The 19,377-nt window shown below is 41.2% G+C and overlaps 4 protein-coding genes across 4 annotated transcripts; all 4 read right to left on the bottom strand.

Moving 5' to 3' along the window:
• Positions 1–1,574: 1,574 nt before the first annotated feature.
• Positions 1,575–5,744, bottom strand: polr1f (RNA polymerase I subunit F). The gene is made up of 4 exons (XM_063898425.1): positions 5,413–5,744; positions 4,161–4,302; positions 3,629–3,837; positions 1,575–2,761 (listed from the first exon to the last, which is right to left on the bottom strand). The coding sequence occupies exons 1-4, from the start codon at positions 5,712–5,714 to the stop codon at positions 2,302–2,304; spliced, it is 1,113 nt and encodes a 370-aa protein (XP_063754495.1). The 5' UTR covers positions 5,715–5,744; the 3' UTR covers positions 1,575–2,301.
• Positions 5,745–7,933: 2,189 nt separating this feature from the next.
• On the bottom strand, positions 7,934–14,297 carry LOC134875278 (transmembrane protein 196). The gene is made up of 5 exons (XM_063899783.1): positions 13,900–14,297; positions 11,468–11,524; positions 9,363–9,498; positions 8,815–8,933; positions 7,934–8,621 (listed from the first exon to the last, which is right to left on the bottom strand). The coding sequence occupies exons 1-5, from the start codon at positions 14,062–14,064 to the stop codon at positions 8,550–8,552; spliced, it is 549 nt and encodes a 182-aa protein (XP_063755853.1). The 5' UTR covers positions 14,065–14,297; the 3' UTR covers positions 7,934–8,549.
• Positions 14,298–15,585: 1,288 nt separating this feature from the next.
• Positions 15,586–16,713, bottom strand: LOC134875276 (4-galactosyl-N-acetylglucosaminide 3-alpha-L-fucosyltransferase 9-like). The gene has a single exon (XM_063899782.1). It carries the CDS (start codon positions 16,711–16,713, stop codon positions 15,586–15,588), a length of 1,128 nt encoding a protein of 375 aa, XP_063755852.1.
• A 1,424-nt stretch (positions 16,714–18,137) lies between these two features.
• Positions 18,138–19,124, bottom strand: LOC134875147 (4-galactosyl-N-acetylglucosaminide 3-alpha-L-fucosyltransferase 9-like). The gene has a single exon (XM_063899591.1). The coding sequence runs from the start codon at positions 19,122–19,124 to the stop codon at positions 18,138–18,140; it is 987 nt and encodes a 328-aa protein (XP_063755661.1).
• Positions 19,125–19,377: the final 253 nt, after the last annotated feature.

Here is a 19,377-nt window from a genome sequence, read left to right as displayed (position 1 = left end):
CAGGGACAGAGCAGAGTGCTGACCACATAACTAATTAGGCCTAGCTGACTAGGGTGTGCAAGGTTAGGGATTTGTGGATTGTGGGCTGTGCATGTGGTGTATCTGCATGAGTGAGTGGGCCAGAGAGTGTGTGGCATGGGTCCCTGTGTGCCTTTGTGTGTTTGTGTGTGTCCTGAACCTGGAGCATTGCGTCAGGGAGCCGTTTGTTCTCCATAAAGACTTCAGGGGCTCTTTCATGTAGGAGCCCCCAGGCCTGGAAACTTTGACACAGGAGATAGAAAGAAACACAGCCAATCTACACACACATTAACACACACATTAAAACACACACACACACACACACACACACACACATTAAAACACACACACACACACACACACACACACACACACACACACACACACCAGAGACCACTCCTTGAGAGGCAGCGAGAGGTGTATGAAAAGATGGCCTGCTCAACAAAAACAACACTTCTGCTATTGTCTCATCTCTCTAGCACTCCCTCTTCTTCTCTCCATTTGAGGATCATGAAGATAAACGACCGTGCGCAGATATGAGGGTCCAGTGGGGGGGTGGGGGGGGGAATGTGTAGTGGAATGTGTGTGAACTGCACACCGCCTCCTATAAATCAGGGAGACAAGTAGGAGGAAGAGAGAAAGCAGGATAGGAAAAGAGGGGGAGTCGGGGTAAGGGAGTGATATGGGGAATGAAAAGATAAATGAGTGGTGATGGAGGGAGAGGGTACAGGTGCAAGAGAGGTGCACACAGACTGCGGATGAATTTGGGGAAAAGAGTGATAAAGCTGGAAGGAGCCCTTAGAGGACAATAACAGTGATTGATTTAAAGTCTACTTTTACTTTTGCAGATCACATTTTTATGTCTATTTAGCTTAAGATTCCATGTAACTGTATATGAATTTGTACTGTTGAAACGGTGGATGTTACATGTTATCAGATCAGTCAGCGTTGTCTTAGAGGGAAACAATTTTGAACTTTGGATAAAGCCAAGCTAGCTTTTTCCAGAATTTATAGTTTGCCAAGTTACTTAGTTGCTTGCAGCAGATTCACAGGAAGTGAAATCAATGTTCTTATCAACCTCACTGAGAAACTGAATGCCTATGACTTCAAATCTACAGGTAAACTGATGGGACTTAAAGGTTTAAAATTCACAGATGTGAAGGATCAGGTGTGAATGATGAAGATGAAGATTAGTTAATTGCAGCTCCTTATCTGTCCTCTTCAGGCAGCTCCTGATAAGCTCTCCAAGTCTTAGCACCTCACAGCTAATGAGACTCCCCACTGAAAGGCTGGCTTGTGTGTGGTGTGTTGGTAGGGGGTGTGGGTGGTGGCGGGGGTAAAGAAAACACAAAGATCTTTAGGCTGTCTCTCAGCACTTTATCACTTAACACCCACTGGCAGGCGTAAAAAAGAGTTTGTTGTAAAGGAGAATGAAACATTTTGTTGTAGAGGAGAATGAAATTTTTTTTGTCCAAATGAATGTTTTCTGTGATTTCTGAACTCATAATTCTAACACATTGTCATTGTAAATAAAAAAAAATGGAAGCAGGGTCAGCTTTTCCAAATATAGAACTCTTTAATCAGGATGAGTTATGAATATTTAACAAATGCTTATTTTGGTTTCAGTTACAACTATGAATGAAACCCTGAACATAAACACAAATTCTTGACTGCATCGTTTTGTTCTTTAACAGAGCGAATATTTGAGAGTAAAAGGATTCCTCCTTAGACTGCAGCCATTATTCAAGACAAACTTTCCAAAGAGGCACATCAGGCATCAGAAAAGTTGAGTTCCTTAAACTGAGTTTAGCAATCTGAGGAGTTGATCAGTCCTTTTTCAGAATCCAAGCAGGAGAAAATGTACCAAAGCAGATGCGGATATCATTTTTTGTTGTTGTCCTATTTGGCTCTATAAATTCAATATTCAAGACCTTTTTGCTCTCTGTTAAACAATGGCAGTGGTTGAGGTATCACCCCTGTGCCTGTGCCCCACTGGTGAGGTATGAAGCGGTGTTGCGCCCTCTTCAGGCTGTGTGAGTGAGTTGCAGTCTCGAGTCTGTCCTGTGAGCTTTAAAAAGCTTCAACATGCGAGTGTAGAAAGGCTCCTTCACAATTTTGACCCACTGTAAAAAAAAACGTAAGGAGTTTGAGAGGAACCCACCAGAGATTTTGCTTGCTAAAAATTGTGTTTAATCCGTAAGGCACGTCCTTTGCTGTCATTAATGTTGCATTGCCTGAATTATTACACACAATCAACCTGATTTCCAAACAGCGAAACAATTTTCAGGCAATGTTACTTTTTCTCTTCTTGGATTTTGGTGCTTCAGGATTTTCAATTAAGCTAGATCGGACATCTGTGTCAGTTTCAAGTTTCCTCTTTGTGCTCGGCTTGTCACTAAGGTATCCGCTTGAGTCACTGCCATTGACCCCCATGCGAGAGAGCTCCACCTCCTTCATACGTTTCTTCTTTTTCTTCTTTTTCTCACCGGCTTCATTGCCATTTTCGTCGTTCATTGTTCCATTCAGCTCTGCTGTTGTGTCTCCGTCCAATTGGCAGGAGGGTGTCGTCATCTCCTCTTCTTTGACTTTGTCTTTCTTCTTCTTCTTTTTCTTCTTCGGGGTGTCTTCAGGAGACTCCTCCATGGGTTCTGGTTCGGGTTCTGGTTCAGGTTCTGGCAGTTCTTGCTGGTCTGTGGGGATGCTGGACTCCGAGCACTCAGCCATAGCCAGCAGCTCTTGAACCCTGAAACACAGTAAACCAATCAAGTGTTTAATCACACATTTCAAAAGCTACTTTGAAAGTTACTATTTTTTAGTTCAACAAAAAGGTTAGTATTTAGTATGTGAAGTAAAAAATTCACATGGGTAGTGAAAAGAGACATCCCCTCACACCAGCATAATGTTTATAAATCAAACAGGTTTCATAACATTGTAACAAATATATTTTATAACTTTTAGACATCACCGTGGACCCTCGAATCAAAATGGATGTGGCAGACTTATTATGATGATGTACCTCTTTTGACCGTCTTTCTTCCTCAACCACTTCTTCTGTGTTACACGCGAGGATGACAAGCAGCAAACTTTGGACTCTGACAGAAGTAGCAGTCAGAGTACAGAAGCTGAGACGCAACGCTGCAGGGCGCAGGTGTGATAAAAACTGCAGCTTCTCTTGAGAATCAACATGCACCCATACGCCGCAGGACATTGTGTAGGAAGAAAGACGCCGCCTTGAGATGTGAATATCTCTCTAACTGCAGAGTAATATTATGATGACAAAGTATGCTTCGTGTTGGCAGATATTGCAGACAAAGCTAAAGTTAGCTTGACTTTGGACAAGTTACATTTCTGTATCTCAATCGGACAGCAAAATCAAAGCAGCGAAAAACTTGAATTTGTTCTTTCGATTATTTGCACTTATTGTAAGTCGCTTTGGATCAAAATGTCAGCTAAATGAAATGTTATATTGTAACTGTGAATGCAATAACTGTGTGTCTGAGATTTGTTGAGGTGTAGCGTGGACGGTCTGGCAATCCTGTATGTGGTCATGTAGTACAAGAGAACCCGGATTAGATTTGTTCCACTGTAACAGCCACAATCACGCTCTTACCTGGTCCTGTTCAGTCCTCCTCTGATCAGCAGCACCCCCGCAGTGTCAGCATCGAGTGCAGTCACTTCAAACTCCAGCTCTGCTCCGATTCTCGGTCCTGCGTCCCGCCACGTCTCCACAGAAACCAGGTTGGGTCTAGGGATGCTGGCGTTAAAGCAACCGTGCACAAGGCAGCCCACATGGCTTACTCCTAATTTGTTGACGTTACCCTGGGAAGAGAAACACACTAGGGATAAATTGACATGCAACAGATGTGGTGAGAGTTAAAATTCTGCATGGGACCGGTAGTTGGTTGGACTATATTGTTTTTGCTTTCCAGAAAAATTACATAAATCATATTGACCCCCAAAGCAAGTACGGCACATCATTTTAATTATACAGTCCCCTGAATATTTAATCACACGAACAGACTCCACTGCACATTTTCTTTACACAGAGAATGTAAGAATTTGTCCACATGCCAAAAACTGAGAATCACTGGAAGCCACTCGGAATAAATGCAACTGCTGAGAGCAGTACATGTAAATCTTACCAGCAGTTTTTGTCCTCTCTCGGGCTGAAAGACAATAAAGTTAGCCTCTATGTTCATGTGGATGAAGCCGCTGTCGTCGTAGATGCATCCATGCTGGCCCAATATGCTGATGTTCTCATAAGCCAGGGGGACTCCCTTCAGACTGCACAGGAAAAACAAGTACATCTGAATTAGTTTGATACACAAAAACACATTTTGAATTTGATGGTCGGATGGAACAGGTGTGACGGTTCTGTCTTCCAGATGATAATCACAGTTGAATAATCAATGTGTGTGTGTGTGTGTGTGTGTGTGTGTCCGGTAAATCTGATGGGAGAAGGACTGAAACCCACTAGACTATTTACAGTCATGCTGAGATTCTGGATTTATTAGTGGAAAGTTAGCAACTAAATGTAGCTTTCCACTAATTTACATTAAATGGGAAGCTTTATTAGTTTGATGGTGGATCAATGCTTACACACAACAACTGAAGCATTGGTATACATTTAAAATAAACTCGTTATAAAGTAAAGTAGTTAAATAGGCTTTACTTCCAACTACCTGTGAGACAAAAATGCTTTGTGGACTCAACGAGCGCCCTTACTTTAATACTTTAAGTAGTAGGTCAGTGTTTTGTTTTAATGTACGCTATGTTTCATTGAACAACATATCCACAACTGCCAGAACCAAGCTTTGATTTCAGGTTATTATCAATGACAGAGAGGTAAAAGCTTGTCCACCAACTGCAAAGCTCAATTGTTTATCACACACAACACACACACACACACACACACACACACACACACACACACACACACACACACACACACACTAAAGTACAATTTTAAGATACTAGTACTTTACTTGAGTATTTGAATGTTTACTGTACTTTTTACTTCTATCCCACTACAATTCAGAGGTAAATATTGTACTTTTACTCCACTACATTTATTTAATACTTTTAGTTACAGGGATGCAACCCACCAGGTATGAAAACAGGTGACAATGATCCAAAACACATCATATATTATTCGGAAATAGGACAATCTGCATAATGAGTACTTTTGCTATTTTGACTTGAGTAACATTTTGATTGCAGGACTTTAACTTGTAACAAAGTATTCATACACTCTGGTACTTCTACTTTTACTTAAGTACAATATCTGAGTACTTCTTCGACCTCTGGAAACGAAGGCTTGCATGCAAGGCAATGGCTAGCATTTCGACAGAGCTGAAGTGGTTGTGTTGAATAACCCGAGTCCGGTGTTATTACCTCTGTGAGAACCTGAGAAGCTCTCCCTCCAGCTCCTCCTGGATCCCTGTCCTCTTCTTGCTCAGGTACATGGGCGGCAGTGCGATGTGTCTCCGGTGCGTGTTCATCACCAGACACGAGTACGGCGCTGACAGCAGCTCCGCAGCGGCGGCGAACGACGGGATCGAGCCCAGGAGAGCACCCGCGTCTCTGGCCGGTGCTGAGGACCCCACGGCCGGCTGGACTTCAGCACTAGTGGTGATAATTTCACTAGACATTTTCACATGTTGCTGGTCGTCTTCTGCATGCTCTAAATTCGCCATGCTGTTTAGGAAGACCGGAACACGAATTTACGTCACTTCCGCTTTAAGAAAGGCTCAACTGCTGTCAAACTGGTCTTTATAATGCCGCCTGCTGGCCAGGAGGTGAAGATACCATTGAAAATGAATGATACAAAAGGAGTGACAGCCTATAACATCTGACTTAAGTGTAATACTAACCTTTAAAAAACCCGTCATATTTTCCATTTCACATTTTGCATAATGTCCTAATAGCATTGAAATAAGCAACAAATATTAAAATGATAACAGGAAAATGACATTTTCAAATAAGACAATGTAAAACTAAGATAATGTAATTAAAAAATGCACTTTAATATCTTGTAGCTCCCCATACGACACTACCTCTTATCAAATGTCTTATTTTGTAACCCCAGAGAATACTATCTCATAGATATCCTGCATTATTTAATGCAACAAGTTGTTTAGTAAATACCAAACAACTTTTTACATCTTTCATTTGCATGTCAAATCTTATACCATGTGACATGTTGCTTTACTGACCATGAGTAAGCAAAGGGCACACACACACTGTTCCCACAGAGCAGACAGTGTAAAGTGGGCAGCTCTTTCAAGGCCACGTATGGAAATTGGTTTGTGATTCAGACAGTAAAGATTTGAACATGTAATATTCCAGCATAGTGTTCCTGTTCACACTGCAATGGGAGGGACAGCAGGTGTGTGTAAGTGTGTATTATACATCCAGCACTTTTCAAATGAAATGTTTGGTAAAGCTTTGATTACTCACAGGCATCTTTCATGTTATGTAAAACCCCTGAGTATGATGCATTTTCTCGGCAACGTGCCCTTCATTACGTAAAACTGCAGGGTGTGCATCGGTCACACTGGCAGGGTTGCTGTAAATCTGTTCATCTGATAAGAGACGGGTTAGGGTTATTGATTCTGTATCCTGTTCTCACCTGCCATGGCATATTCAGATCATAAGGGTGACCTGAGGTGTCAATTAGATTGCACACACACACACACACACACACACACACACACACACACACACACACACACACACACACACACACACACACACACACACACACACACACACACACACACACACACACACACACACACACACACACACACACACACACACACACAAACACACACACACACACACGAGTGTAATCTAATGTTACTGTTTTCTGACAGATCAGCACACCAGGATGTCACATGATTCAGCATATAACACAAAAGCACGCACGGTTTAGCGCACGCAAACACACACACACACACACACACACACACACACACACACACACACACACACACACACACACACACACACACACACACACACACACACACACACACACACACACACAATGCTCTCTTGGGCGCCATGTCCCACTCCAGCTTATCGTCTCAGTGATATATTGCGACGTGGTTTCTTAGTCAGCAAGAGGGAGTGGCTACAGTATGTTGGCTATATTTAAAACACACACACACACGCATGCACAAACACACACAAGGCAAACACCATAATAAGGTATTGAGCAGCGGTGATGTTGCCAGAGTAATTGAATATCTTCATTAGAGGTCACAGCTGTATGTCTATCCGTTTGAATGTATATGATACTGTTAATTATTGCCTGAGAGGTGCTATTAAAGAGATTTACCTCATCACTTAGCTTTACGATGAGTATGTAAACTTTGAGCAGAGCACAAATCCACCTCTCAGCTCCCAGAGGAATGAAGAAACTTCCTAAATCTTGCTCCACATTGATTATAAGTGACAGCCTGGTGTGCAGGTTGTCAATAATATCGTTCACTTGGTTTTTAATGATTTACTGAATTTATTTATTAAATATTAAACTTTTACTGTATTGATTAAAAGGCTGTCAGGGGGCAACTTGCTATGTGATAACTCAGAACACCTGCATATTGACAGAAACATGCAAAAGTCACTATAGGCTTGTTCAGTGTAAAACATATTTTGGATTCACAAGACTAAACTCATTTTTCTGCATCCTCTGTATGTGTGTGTGTGTGTGTGTGTGTGTGTGTGTGTGTGTGTGTGTGTGTGTGTGTGTGTGTGTGTGTGTTTGTGTGTGTGTGTGTAAATGAACCAGAATCTCAATTCAACTGACAATCCATGCAAGATAAACCATCACTCAGATTGGTCATACTTTAATTCACTTTTTATAAGAAGCATTTATAAAAATATGTATTTATAGTTACAGCTAGATTCCTGATATATAAGCATGGATATACAATGCAGTACATTGCGCATCACCGCATTTCATATCAAAGCATTCCTTAATCAGACGATACATACGGTTTACTGTAGGCTATCTCAAGGTCTGCATTCCATAAACCCATAACAAGACACAGAGAGAATAAAGACATTGAGACTGAAATAGCATTGGCTATTCAACTGAATCACTTGCATGCTTGGATTGTGCTCATTACTTTGAGGCATCTCATGGATAAAATCTATCCTTTCAACTCGTTACTTTAAAGGTCAGATACCAAACGCCGATGTTCGTCACCTGAATTATGATCCTAACAGCAGCTCTCCGTCCCGGCTTTGGTTTGAGTTGATCATAGGGGGTTTGAACCCGTGTTTGCATAATCATTCAGAAGTTCAAACACCTTCCTCTTGTTCTCAAAATGTACTTCTATTAAACAGGTGGCAGAAAAGAGGTGTCCAAGGCGAGAGACCTGGTCTCACCCCCTGCGGCCAGGATGTAGTTACTGCGTATGCCGAAGGATGTGTGGAAAAAACGACATGCAGTATTTGTCATCTGACAGCACAGCGAGTGATCCATGAAGCGTCCCTGTGTCACTTTTGGTGATATATCGTCATGGTGATGCTGTGGTGTGTCCGTTGTAGGAGATCTGAGGGATGCCGTTACTGGAGTTGTCCAGGATCTCCTGTTAGGGGGAGACACAGACACACTTGGTCACTCAAAGTAACTACAAGGAACTTATATTTGGTTGTCACTGTGGGCAAAATGGGTATTATTGTTTCTGACAAAGATCTGCTTATAGGCCAAGAAACATACACTCTTGGCAAACCGTTGACAAGATGACCAATTAGAAGCTCTGTTTTGCGATCATGTCCTACCTTCTCGGTCATCTCGTGCGAGTGGTGCAGCGAGTGCTCCCTCTCCAGGAACATCCTCTGCTGCTCAGAGCTGGCCAGGCGACAGGTGAGCCATGTGGATAAGGTACAGGAAGAGATCCCTGAACAAGACAGGAAAATGGAAACTGAAGAAACAATGGAATAGATCTTTATTTTAAATGAAAGAGGGGTTTTCTGTGGTGAAAATGGTAGACATTATGCCAGTTTAACATCAGCATGTTAGCATGTTCACGGCAGTTTCTTTAATGTGAGCCCAATCTTACAGAGTGTTACTGTCTTGTTAAGACGAGGGAAGAAAACTGTAAGACAAATTGTAATGGAGGCAAAAAAACCTTTTATGTGGAGAACGAGATGACTGTGACACATCCTGTGAGCTATGATGTCTGATTTATAGTAGCAGGATATGTTTGAGTTATGAATATACATATGAACCCCTTTAACAAATATACTTACTAACAACATTCCTTCATTATGGTAGCAAACATGTCACATGCAGAAGACATTAACAATTGTGTTATGTTATATGTTACCCAGACAGGCTAGTGTCATGGCAGCCAGATGGATGGAGTGCATGGAGTCTGGTCGTTTGTTCAGCGCCCGGACAAACTGGAAGTTGAGGATCCCACCAATCAGACCACAGATACAGCATGCCGAAAATAAGATCATCTGGGGGACAGGGAGAATGGTTTATGTCAATGCAAACGGCAGAATTGATATATTCTCCACAAAATTGTAAACAAACTGACAAAAAGTGATGAGATGGGAGATATACAAGCTACTGTTGAGATTCATCTCCATCATTTTCTGTTTTGGGCGACGGTTGCTGTGATGAGTAATGCGTATCAGTCAAAATAAATCTAATTTCCTATTAGAAAATTGGATCGCTCTCAAAGCATACTGTCTCTTCCAGAAATATTGCACAGCTTGTAAATATGCTTGCATCACTCACTTGTTTTGGGCTTGTGTTTGTTTGTCTGATTTGTGTGTGTTAGACAGTATGTGAGATTTTCTTTTCAGTGACTAATAAATCACATTTTATGGATTACCTACTAAGAAAAGCAGCTGGAATTCAAACCCAGTAAGAGAATCACATTTCTCTCCCACCAGGATGAGATGGGAAAATGACTGCAGTTGCTTTGCAATCAGAATAATAAAATCCAATCGATTCACTTCTTCTCCCTGTGTATTGTGCAGGCATGCTTGTGTTTGTGTGTGTGTGTGTTGTGTCAGGACTTCAGGTTTTCTTATTGCTTCCAGTACAGATGCCTTTAGTGCCTTTAACCGCATGGAAAAAGGCTTCTCCAATTTCAGTCATTACCCGGTGAAGTGTGGAAGGTGGCTGGCAGGACTCCGGAGCTAAACCAGCATAATGCAATCATCACCCCGCAGGCAAACAAGGAGGGAGGAGATGGAGAGAGTCAGAGCATTGAAACGACCAGGGAGGATGAGATTGGACAGAGAAGGTGGAGGGATGAGAGCGAAGAAAAAGAGGAAAGTCAAAAGGGGGCAAGGATGGCGACAGAGACAATAGGCGGGGATGGATAGGGTGAGACAGAGGGAGAGAAAGGTTGAGGGATGTCTCTGTTACAGCAGATTGTGCTGACATTGATCCATCATTAGTGCCCTCCCTGTAGGAGAGAGTCAGAGGACCAGCACACACAGAGAGGCTGCGATGCGATCACTATGTATAAAAGATGGAAGGAACGACAGAAAGAGAAGAGGAAAGGTGACTGCTTGTCTCCTCTGGTTTCCGCAAATGTCTTTTCAGAGCACACTGTAGGCGTACGCACCTGCAGGACAACGAGCACCTTTGGGTGTTTCACATGATTAGAGAGCCATCACTTGTAAACTTCCAGGGGAAATTATGCAGGTCTTGTGCGTACAGTCATACTTCTTTACATTTTTTATTTAATTTCTACGTTCATGTTTGCTCGTTCGATTGTTTGTTGATGAGAAGATTAACAGCTCCCTCATCTGTTTGTTGTATTTGAAGGTACAGCCTGCGGGCGGTTAATGTAGCTTAGCATAAAGCCTGGAAGCAGGGTGAAACAGCAGCACTGTGGAGTTTGCTCATCACAACTGTATCTTTCAGGGTTATTTGCCGGATTTTTTTTTTGGACAGTTACCAGTTTCCAGGCAACCAGCTGTCCAAGAAATATTTGAGCACAGACTATTTTTTTGTGCAGATTAAACAAACATGTTGCACTGTTGGAAGAGCTCGGGACCTAAGATGTTCAATGCCATAACTACACTGTAGCGACTATGCACATGATAATAAAAACCCTTGAACCTTAAACCTTGAACCTTGAACAAGATTTAGATTAATCTGTGAACTTTAGAGGTGCCGATAGTGAGACAGGGACAGATTTCCTTTTTTTCTAATGTTTATGCTAAGCTAAGATATGCAACGCTAGGATAATCAGATGCAGGCTGTAGCCAAATTGTAGATGAGTAGTAAGGATCTTTTCATGCAACACTTTACCCCAAAATGAGGAATCTTTTTTATTTATATCACTTTTACTCCCCATGTGTCACTAGAGGGCATTTCCTGTTTGCCACAGCAGCAGAGACCAAAACAGATCACATAAGGACAAAAGATGCCACTGGGAAAGTAACCCACTAAATATATACTTACAATAAGACCTGTCCTCTTTCGAGCACACAGCATCCCGCACATCCCACAGACCAGAAACTGGATAGAAAGGGAACAACAAACGAGTAAATGAGCAGTTTCTTCTTAATTTGTAGTCTTAAGAAAGTTACTGCTTTCAAACTCTTTGCAATTTAAACTGTTTGCATCACCCCCTCCTCCATGTGTTGACAACAGGAAAGGATGATTGTATTTTTGACACCCGGATATTCAGATAAAACTTTCTCTCTCTAAATTTAGAGTGTGTTATTGTGGGATTAACGCAGGAAGCCACATTTTCCTGGGCGTCAGTGATTCAGGCTGAGCAGGAACAGCACTGTTTTACGCTGGCAGAATATATGCTTACAAATGAGACAGTACAATGAGAAATGAGCTGCATTGTTATGCTGGAAGTAGCTGGAGGCATAAGTATGTGTGTGTGTGTGTGTGTGTGTGTGTGTGTGTGTGTGTGTGTGTGTGTGTGTGTGTGTGTGTGTGTGTGTGTGTGTGTGTGTGTGTGTGTGTGTGTGTGTGTACTGGGTGTACTATATATACCTTTTGAATTAACTAATTGGAAAGTTGGAAGCAACTTAAAATCACTGTTCTTCAGTTCAAGTAGAGGTTTTGAGGTTCACCTAATAGATTTCTTTCTGACCTTATTTGTCTGCCTTGATCAGAAACAATTGACTGTGTGTGTGCATCTTAACTGAAGTTGTTTTGTCTCAAGTTGCTTTCAGGTCATTTTATTATATCTTTTATAAAGTAAATGTGAATTCAAGTGTCTCTGTTTCACTCAAAATATTCTTATTATTTCAGGACATATGGACAAAAATATAATTCCTTACATTTGTATATGTCACATCTGAATGCTGTCTAGATTTTAAGCTTCTTTCTGCCATTAAAGGCAAACTTTGAAGGACTGATTAATTTAAACAGAGATTGGTTCTTTTGATTTAGAAATTATGAACTCCAAATCATTATGGATGTTTGTAACAGGTGACAATTTGGTTATTAAAGGACTGCCCAAAAACATTGACCAATATATGATAAAATGAACTAAAGTAATCTTATGAGTAGCAAAACATTCCTAACTGAACATTTCCTGATACATATATATTTAGATATAAAGAGGATCATTTTCCAGATTCAGCATCAAAAGTCGGACATTCAATCTACTTTGGGGGGAACAGTCAGTCACTACGAACAGCTCTCAGTTCCTGAGAGGAGATATAAAACCTCTTGATAATCACAAGAGACGGGGGCTGACTGAGCAGACAGCTGTGAGGTTAAACACACAGATGTCACACTGAATGACAGCTTTTTACACAAGCACACACTGTGTATGCACCAAGACAAAACACATATAAAGTAATATAACTAAGTTTTTCTTTGTAGATATTTACACACACAGCAAGAGATACTGAAATCTGTTTCAGATATTTTAATATATGACTTCACTCACAGCAGTAATACTGCATTCAAATTTGATTTAAGCCTACATTTATAAAGCATATCTTCCTAAAATGTCAGCAACTGAACTTTTCATTGCTCTGCAGAAAACCAAGAAAAAGAGGAAGAGAGTGGGACTGTAACAGGAGGAGACATATGCGGAAGGGAAACCTTGAAACCTTGAAGGGAGAGGGGATGTTTGTGCGTAAAAGCTCAAGAACCGAGCAGCAATTCAAGCATGAATGAATGAAACTGATCCCTAACTGCGGCACAGAGGAACCTATAGACAAAATGTCTGTTTGTATACATCAAACATGTAATTGAACTAACTAACACATTAAGTCACAGAGAGGACACATATTATATAACCAACACATAATGTGGTGTTATCCACATCCTAGGTCTTAAAACTGGCATCTTCAGCTTCCAGTTAGTGATTAATATTAGATAAACCACCTCCAGTATGAAGTCATATCAGTTGAATATCTTTAAAAGCTTTATACAGTGACCTCAAAAGCAACTTACTTGTGATGTAAAAGTTAAAATTGTCCTGACCCCCAAAAAAACCCAACTTAATTGGTAGACTTTTAAGGAAAACCTTTATTTGTAGCCTGATTTTTTAGTTGTCGTTGTACATTTTGTGTTATTGAGAGCTATTTAGAAGAAATGTGTCACACAGGAACTTCTATCATCCATCAAAGTCATAATAACAAGCATTATTTTCAAACTACTTATCATGGCTTCCCTTTATAAGGCCAAATTAATTTAATATGCCTGACTTTAATATATAGAGATGTAGAGTCCATTCTCTGTGAACAACGTTGAAGAAACATTCAATGTTGAGTAATAACAGACACAAATAGTTCCCCTGAGTTTTTGCCGCGCATTTTCCTTTAACAACACCACTGAGACATTTATCCTAGCGTGACGTGGATATCCTGTGTGAAAAGTAAACGCAGGAAAGAAGAGAAGTTGTTTCCAGGACTTACACAGAGTCCGCTCCACACCGGGGACGCGTCGCCTTGCTGGGGCTTGTGCTCTCCCCGGACCCAGCTGATGCCCACGGCTCCCAGGACAATGCTTGCCACACCCAGGCCGACCTCCACCACGGACAGCAGGAGCAGGCTCCACAGGATCTTGCGGCTGGAGCACATCCCGCCCCGGGCATCTCCTCAGCTCCAGCCGGAGGGCGAGAGAGGAGTCCGCGTCTCTACTGCTTCATACCGGGCTGTAAAAGAGGGGTTATCCGATAAAAGTAGGTCCCAGTAGAGTAAAAAGGTTAAAGTTACACTAAACTGGATGAGGGAAGCTGGCTCTGCGGTTGTTAAAATGTTTTAAAAAGAGAGTATCTCCGCTTGCCTAAGTGCGTGTGTGCCGCCTGGAGCTGTCCAGGGTACCTTTGCATCACCGCGAGCACACGCTTAGTGTGGAGATTCGCGCGCACTCTCAGACACGCGCGCAATACCGGGCCAAAAGAGTAACAGCCTCCGCCCTCATTTGGAAACATCCAAACAGCATGATAGTCATAAAGATCACATTGCTCAGGTTCATTGAGCTGCTCATTAAATGCATCAAATACACGGTTGAATAACAAGTGTTTGGTCAGGCAAGCAATGCTGCCTTTCAAGGCTATTCTTCTAATCATGAGACATAAAAAGGCATGAAGAGGGGATAGAAAGCTAATACAAAATCATATTTATACACACGTTTTTTTCAAATAAATAAAATAAGGTAAAAGTATTGTGCAGTGCAAATTACCAAAAACTTGTTTTGATTAAACCAGTACTTTTCGAGATAAGCCTTCTTTGCAGACTCCTGGGGAAGGAGGTACACTAATCTCATAATCAAGGAATGATAACGTGTGACAGGTAGTTCTTGTATTCTGTACAAAGCATTTAATATTAATACAAATAATAAAAGAAAAGCACACAATCACTTTAACACAGAAGTTTAATACATCTTATTGTAATTTCTTATTGGCAGCATTTATATCTTGTTTTTGGCATTCATTACCTCAGCAATCATTCAGTTTTGAAAAATTCAACAAAATCCTTTTTCCAAAAACAGTGCCCCAATAACACCCTGTATAATTCACTGAACACACTTGTGGCAAATAAATAATATGAGTAACCGACCCTTTAATAGTTATAATGTTTAGTTACGAGTTCAATAAAAAAACCCAAAAAAACTAAATAGCTTTTATTAAGTATTTTCATGAAAAGGTCTGGAATGTCTGGTTGAGCCAATAGTTGTATCGTTTTCACATTACACTTCCTTTAGGTGATGCTCTCAAACCGTGCAAATTACCGTGCAATGAACCACGGAGGATACCCATTCAGAACAGCAAGAATCCTCGTTAGCTTCAAATGAGCCAAGCCATTTTAAGAGCTACATAGAGCAATGGACAGTGTGCTTTGCTCTTGTTATGTTATTGGCCAAAGTGCAATCCAAACAGGTGAGTTTTAGTCTGTGGTGGTGTTTGTAGGCATGCAAATATTTAAAGGAGAGCTTGTTTCACCCTTTCTATGCATGAAAGCAAACATGTGAGTTTCTGAACTGGGTCCTACGCATAGAGGCGGGGTTAGCGAAATATATCCTGGATGTAGTTTGTACAAGAGTATTACTCTGTACGTAATGATTTAATGAGTTCAGAGGAGCAGGGGATAACTACAGCATCAAATTAAAAACCACTTGTACAGATCAGGTACGACTCTGTACACCCTGTTCTTGCCCACATGATCGCAGGCCTGGCAGATAGCGTGTGCAAACTGACGATTCTCCTCAGTAGGATGACGTCTGGCTGTATAAAATCGCCGCCAATCAAAGTATCTCATATAAGCGTCATGATCCTTATCCAGCCTCAAGAGAAACTTAACCAGTTTTGTGGCATTAGGAAAGTCATCCACATGTATGAAGGAAGAACCTGGGGCTAAATCCTCATAGTTCCTTCTCGGGGGGCCAAAAGCTATCGGTACAGTGCCAGCCGCAAGAGGTCCATTGAACGATTCTGTAATGTAATCTCTGTGAGTTGAAGTCTCAAAGGAAAGGTAGAATTTGCAGCCGCTGACAGTTTGGAAATAGCTCTTACTCTTTGAAAAACTGGCCGATAAGCTGGAAAAGACATCCACCTTTATGTGTTTAGTAAGATCTTCATAGTAGCTCTTCCATGGTTGTGTGTGGGGGTCACCTCTATCAATAATCAAACAAAGTAATCGCTCCTTCTTGGGTAGTACAAAATCTGCATCCACGTCCTTCTTAAGAGTCAGTCTCCAGCAAACATGGATATCTGCATCCCTCCTGTAGCTCATGGTTAAATTAAAAAGGCCTTGAATGCCTGTTATCCTGCGAGTGTTGTTGGGCGAGGCCGTGTTAAACCAGATCCACCTCTGAAATCTGGGTCTAGGTGGAGTGGGAAGGTTGGAAAGGTCATCCTGGATAGCATTGTGAAATACCAAAACTTCCTGAGCTGTGGTGTATAAAGATCTATCATCTGTGAGGTGGCAGCTGTCAATTTGAAAAAGCGTCTTGCAGTCTTGAAAGTCAAATCTTTTGTTTTCAGGCCAGAACCACAGCAGCAGTACAGGCTTGTCCGTGTTTTGTATCACCTGTGTGCTGTTTGGCTGTTTTCCAACCACTGACGTGCTGGGAGAATGATCCTGCTTTGTCTTTGAACGAGCCGGGGCAGGATATGATAATTTTTTATATGGAAATGATATGTGGTACATCAAAACCACAACTAGGATTACAGCCAGCATGATAATTACTTTCCCCTTGGTTTGTAAATCACGAAAGAGTGTAGCCATATTAAATCTGTAAGGAAAGAAGAATCCTGCATTACAATAATTGGCAACACATTCCCTCAGTATTAACAATACATCATTTTTAAGTTCTCAAAGACGTTATTGGACAGGGTAAAGAGGAGTCTTAAATAACAGGAAATATAAAAGCAGTAATCATTCAAGAATTCACAATCAAAAACTCAAATGAAGAAATCTGAAAAAAGTATAACCACGTCTATAAGGAAAATTAAATTCAGTGTATTAAATAGTCATACAATTTACCTTACTTTAAATTGACACATTTTTTTTTTTTGAAATGTTGGTTCAGTTACTTACATTTGTGTCTGCAGGAGCTAAGTTCAGGTCCATACGAGCTTAATCTCATCCATAGAAAAATGTTCCTACCTAAATCTTTTAAAGTGTTTTGTAATGTACTCAAATTACTTGCTTGTCCCTTGGAACTGAAGGCGAGTGTGTAGATATTCTTCAGGATCCACAAGAAAGCTGCGCAGGTCTGACAAGTCCAACTCGGCTCGAGAAATCTTGCTGTCTTGATGCGCCACCTACTCCTACATTAGCCTAACAAAGCAGACAGATTTAATTGCATCCCCATCCATCTTCTTCAGCTCTACAGCTAACCTGCTAACCGACAACACATGACAAACTAACCTTAGCAAATAATGAACACACACAGCATCTTTGTCTCTATGCAGGCACCAAGTTACAGGAAGACAGATTACACGTGGGCTGGATGGACATTTTTTTCCTATGTTTGGAAAACCTTAAAGAGTAAAAAAAGAACACCAAAAAATGAAACCATACCTTTGATGGACAAATAATTTCACCATTTATCCACATCCCAAATTAAAATATGGATAAGATTACTTTAGATTGAGGTAATATGACTGATTTAAAGAAAGTTATGGTGACCCCTTGTTCTGTTTTGCTGTTTGCTAGCAATATAAAACTTAACCTGTTTATAAAACTAAACATTATTTGGGATTAAGGAGCATTTTGATGTCATGGGAAATGCACTAATTGGCTTTATATAAAAAGATGTATACTACTCCCTGTTTGAAGCCACAGCCAGCAGCAGGTTAGCTTAGCTTAGTTTAACACTAAAACAGATGAAGCAGCTAGCCAGATTTAGTCTCAAAGACTAATCAGCATTAGAAACACCTCTACAAATTACAACTTCACAAGTAATATCTTGTTTATTTAGAATAACAGAAACGTTAGTGCAGGATTCTGGAGTTTATCACTGTCTTAATTGTACCGCTTGTTGGCTTTACAATTAGTCATTTAGACCAATACAACCAGCTTTTAACAAATACTTTAAACAAAAGACAGTGTCCACAAGTGCTCGGCTATAGGTACAATATTTGAGAATTTAGTAATAAATCTACTTGTGTCCGAGCCACTTTCAAGTGATGTTTTTATTGACATTTTCACTTAAAGTACCACTTATAAAGGTCATGAACTACATGGAAATCCCAGTCTTTTGACATGCGGTTGCAGGCGAGGCAGATTGGCTGAAGGAATTCGTTGTACAGCGACAGGAGATGAGGGTTGGCTGTGAAGAACTTCCTCCACTCAAAGTAACGCATGTACGCCTCGTCGTTCATGCCCAGCAGAAACTGTGCCAGTGACTTTGCGTCAGGGAAATCCTTTATGTGAATGAAGGCGTCGGAGGGAAGGAATTGCTCGTAGTTTTCTCTTGGCGGACCCAATACTACAGGGACCGTCCCGGCCACGAGGGGCCCGTTAACCTTCTCTGTGATGTAGTCCCTGTGGACTGAGTTCTCAAACGACAGGTAAAACTTACAGCTGGCAATGGTGGAGTAGTAGTCCTCGTAGTGCAAACGCTGCCCTCCAAAGGCTGAACCGAAAACGTGGATTTCAATATGTTTGGACAGTTCATGATAATACTGTTCTCTCACAGCTGTTCCAGTGTGTTCGTTGTTGTTACTGACAATCCAGCACACCAGTTTGTCTTTCTTGATGTCAGCATCTCTCCTGTAGCTCAGTGTTAAGTTGAAAAGGTTGTCGAGACCAGGGAGCTTTGCTGTATTCGTCGGGGATTCAACGTGGTACCAAACCCACTTCTGAAAAGCCGGACGTGGACCCTTCGGCATGTTTTTTAACCCCCAGGATATGTCTCTGTGGAAGAAAATGACTCCCTTGGCTTCGCTGTAGAGGGATCTGTTATCTGTCAGAACACAGCTATCAATGTTGAAGTGGGTTAAGCACCCATTGAGATCAAACTGGACACCGAGAGGCCAGAACCACAGCAGCACAATGGGCTTTGTAGGTGTAGGTTGGCTAGCAGGAGATTGAGGGTCGTAATACAGAGTGATTGTAACAGTAGAGCAGATAAGGCATAGAGCTGCTATATTTGCTAACCACAACTTTTTCTTATAGTCAGGTCCCAACATCTGTTGAAGCAGAAGAGAAACGGATGTGATCATGAAGCAAACAAAAAGTTAGAGAAAAAGGTACAAGCTTCTGTACATAAAAACTTCTGGGGAAAAGGACAGCTCCGGAGGTGTATTTCTACTGTGTAAACTCACTCTTTAATTTAGCAGGAATTATAGCAACTATCACAATGTGTTTGTTTACGAATGAAACAACCAAGACATTTGAGTTGGCCTCTGCCTGGATTCTTCAACATTGTAAGAAATGGTCAAG

This window comes from Eleginops maclovinus, chromosome 13, assembly GCF_036324505.1.
Source record: "Eleginops maclovinus isolate JMC-PN-2008 ecotype Puerto Natales chromosome 13, JC_Emac_rtc_rv5, whole genome shotgun sequence".
NCBI lineage: Eukaryota > Metazoa > Chordata > Actinopteri > Perciformes > Eleginopidae > Eleginops > Eleginops maclovinus.
The sequence above is the reverse complement of the archived record's forward strand: the minus strand, read 5'-3'. Positions and strand labels throughout refer to the sequence as shown.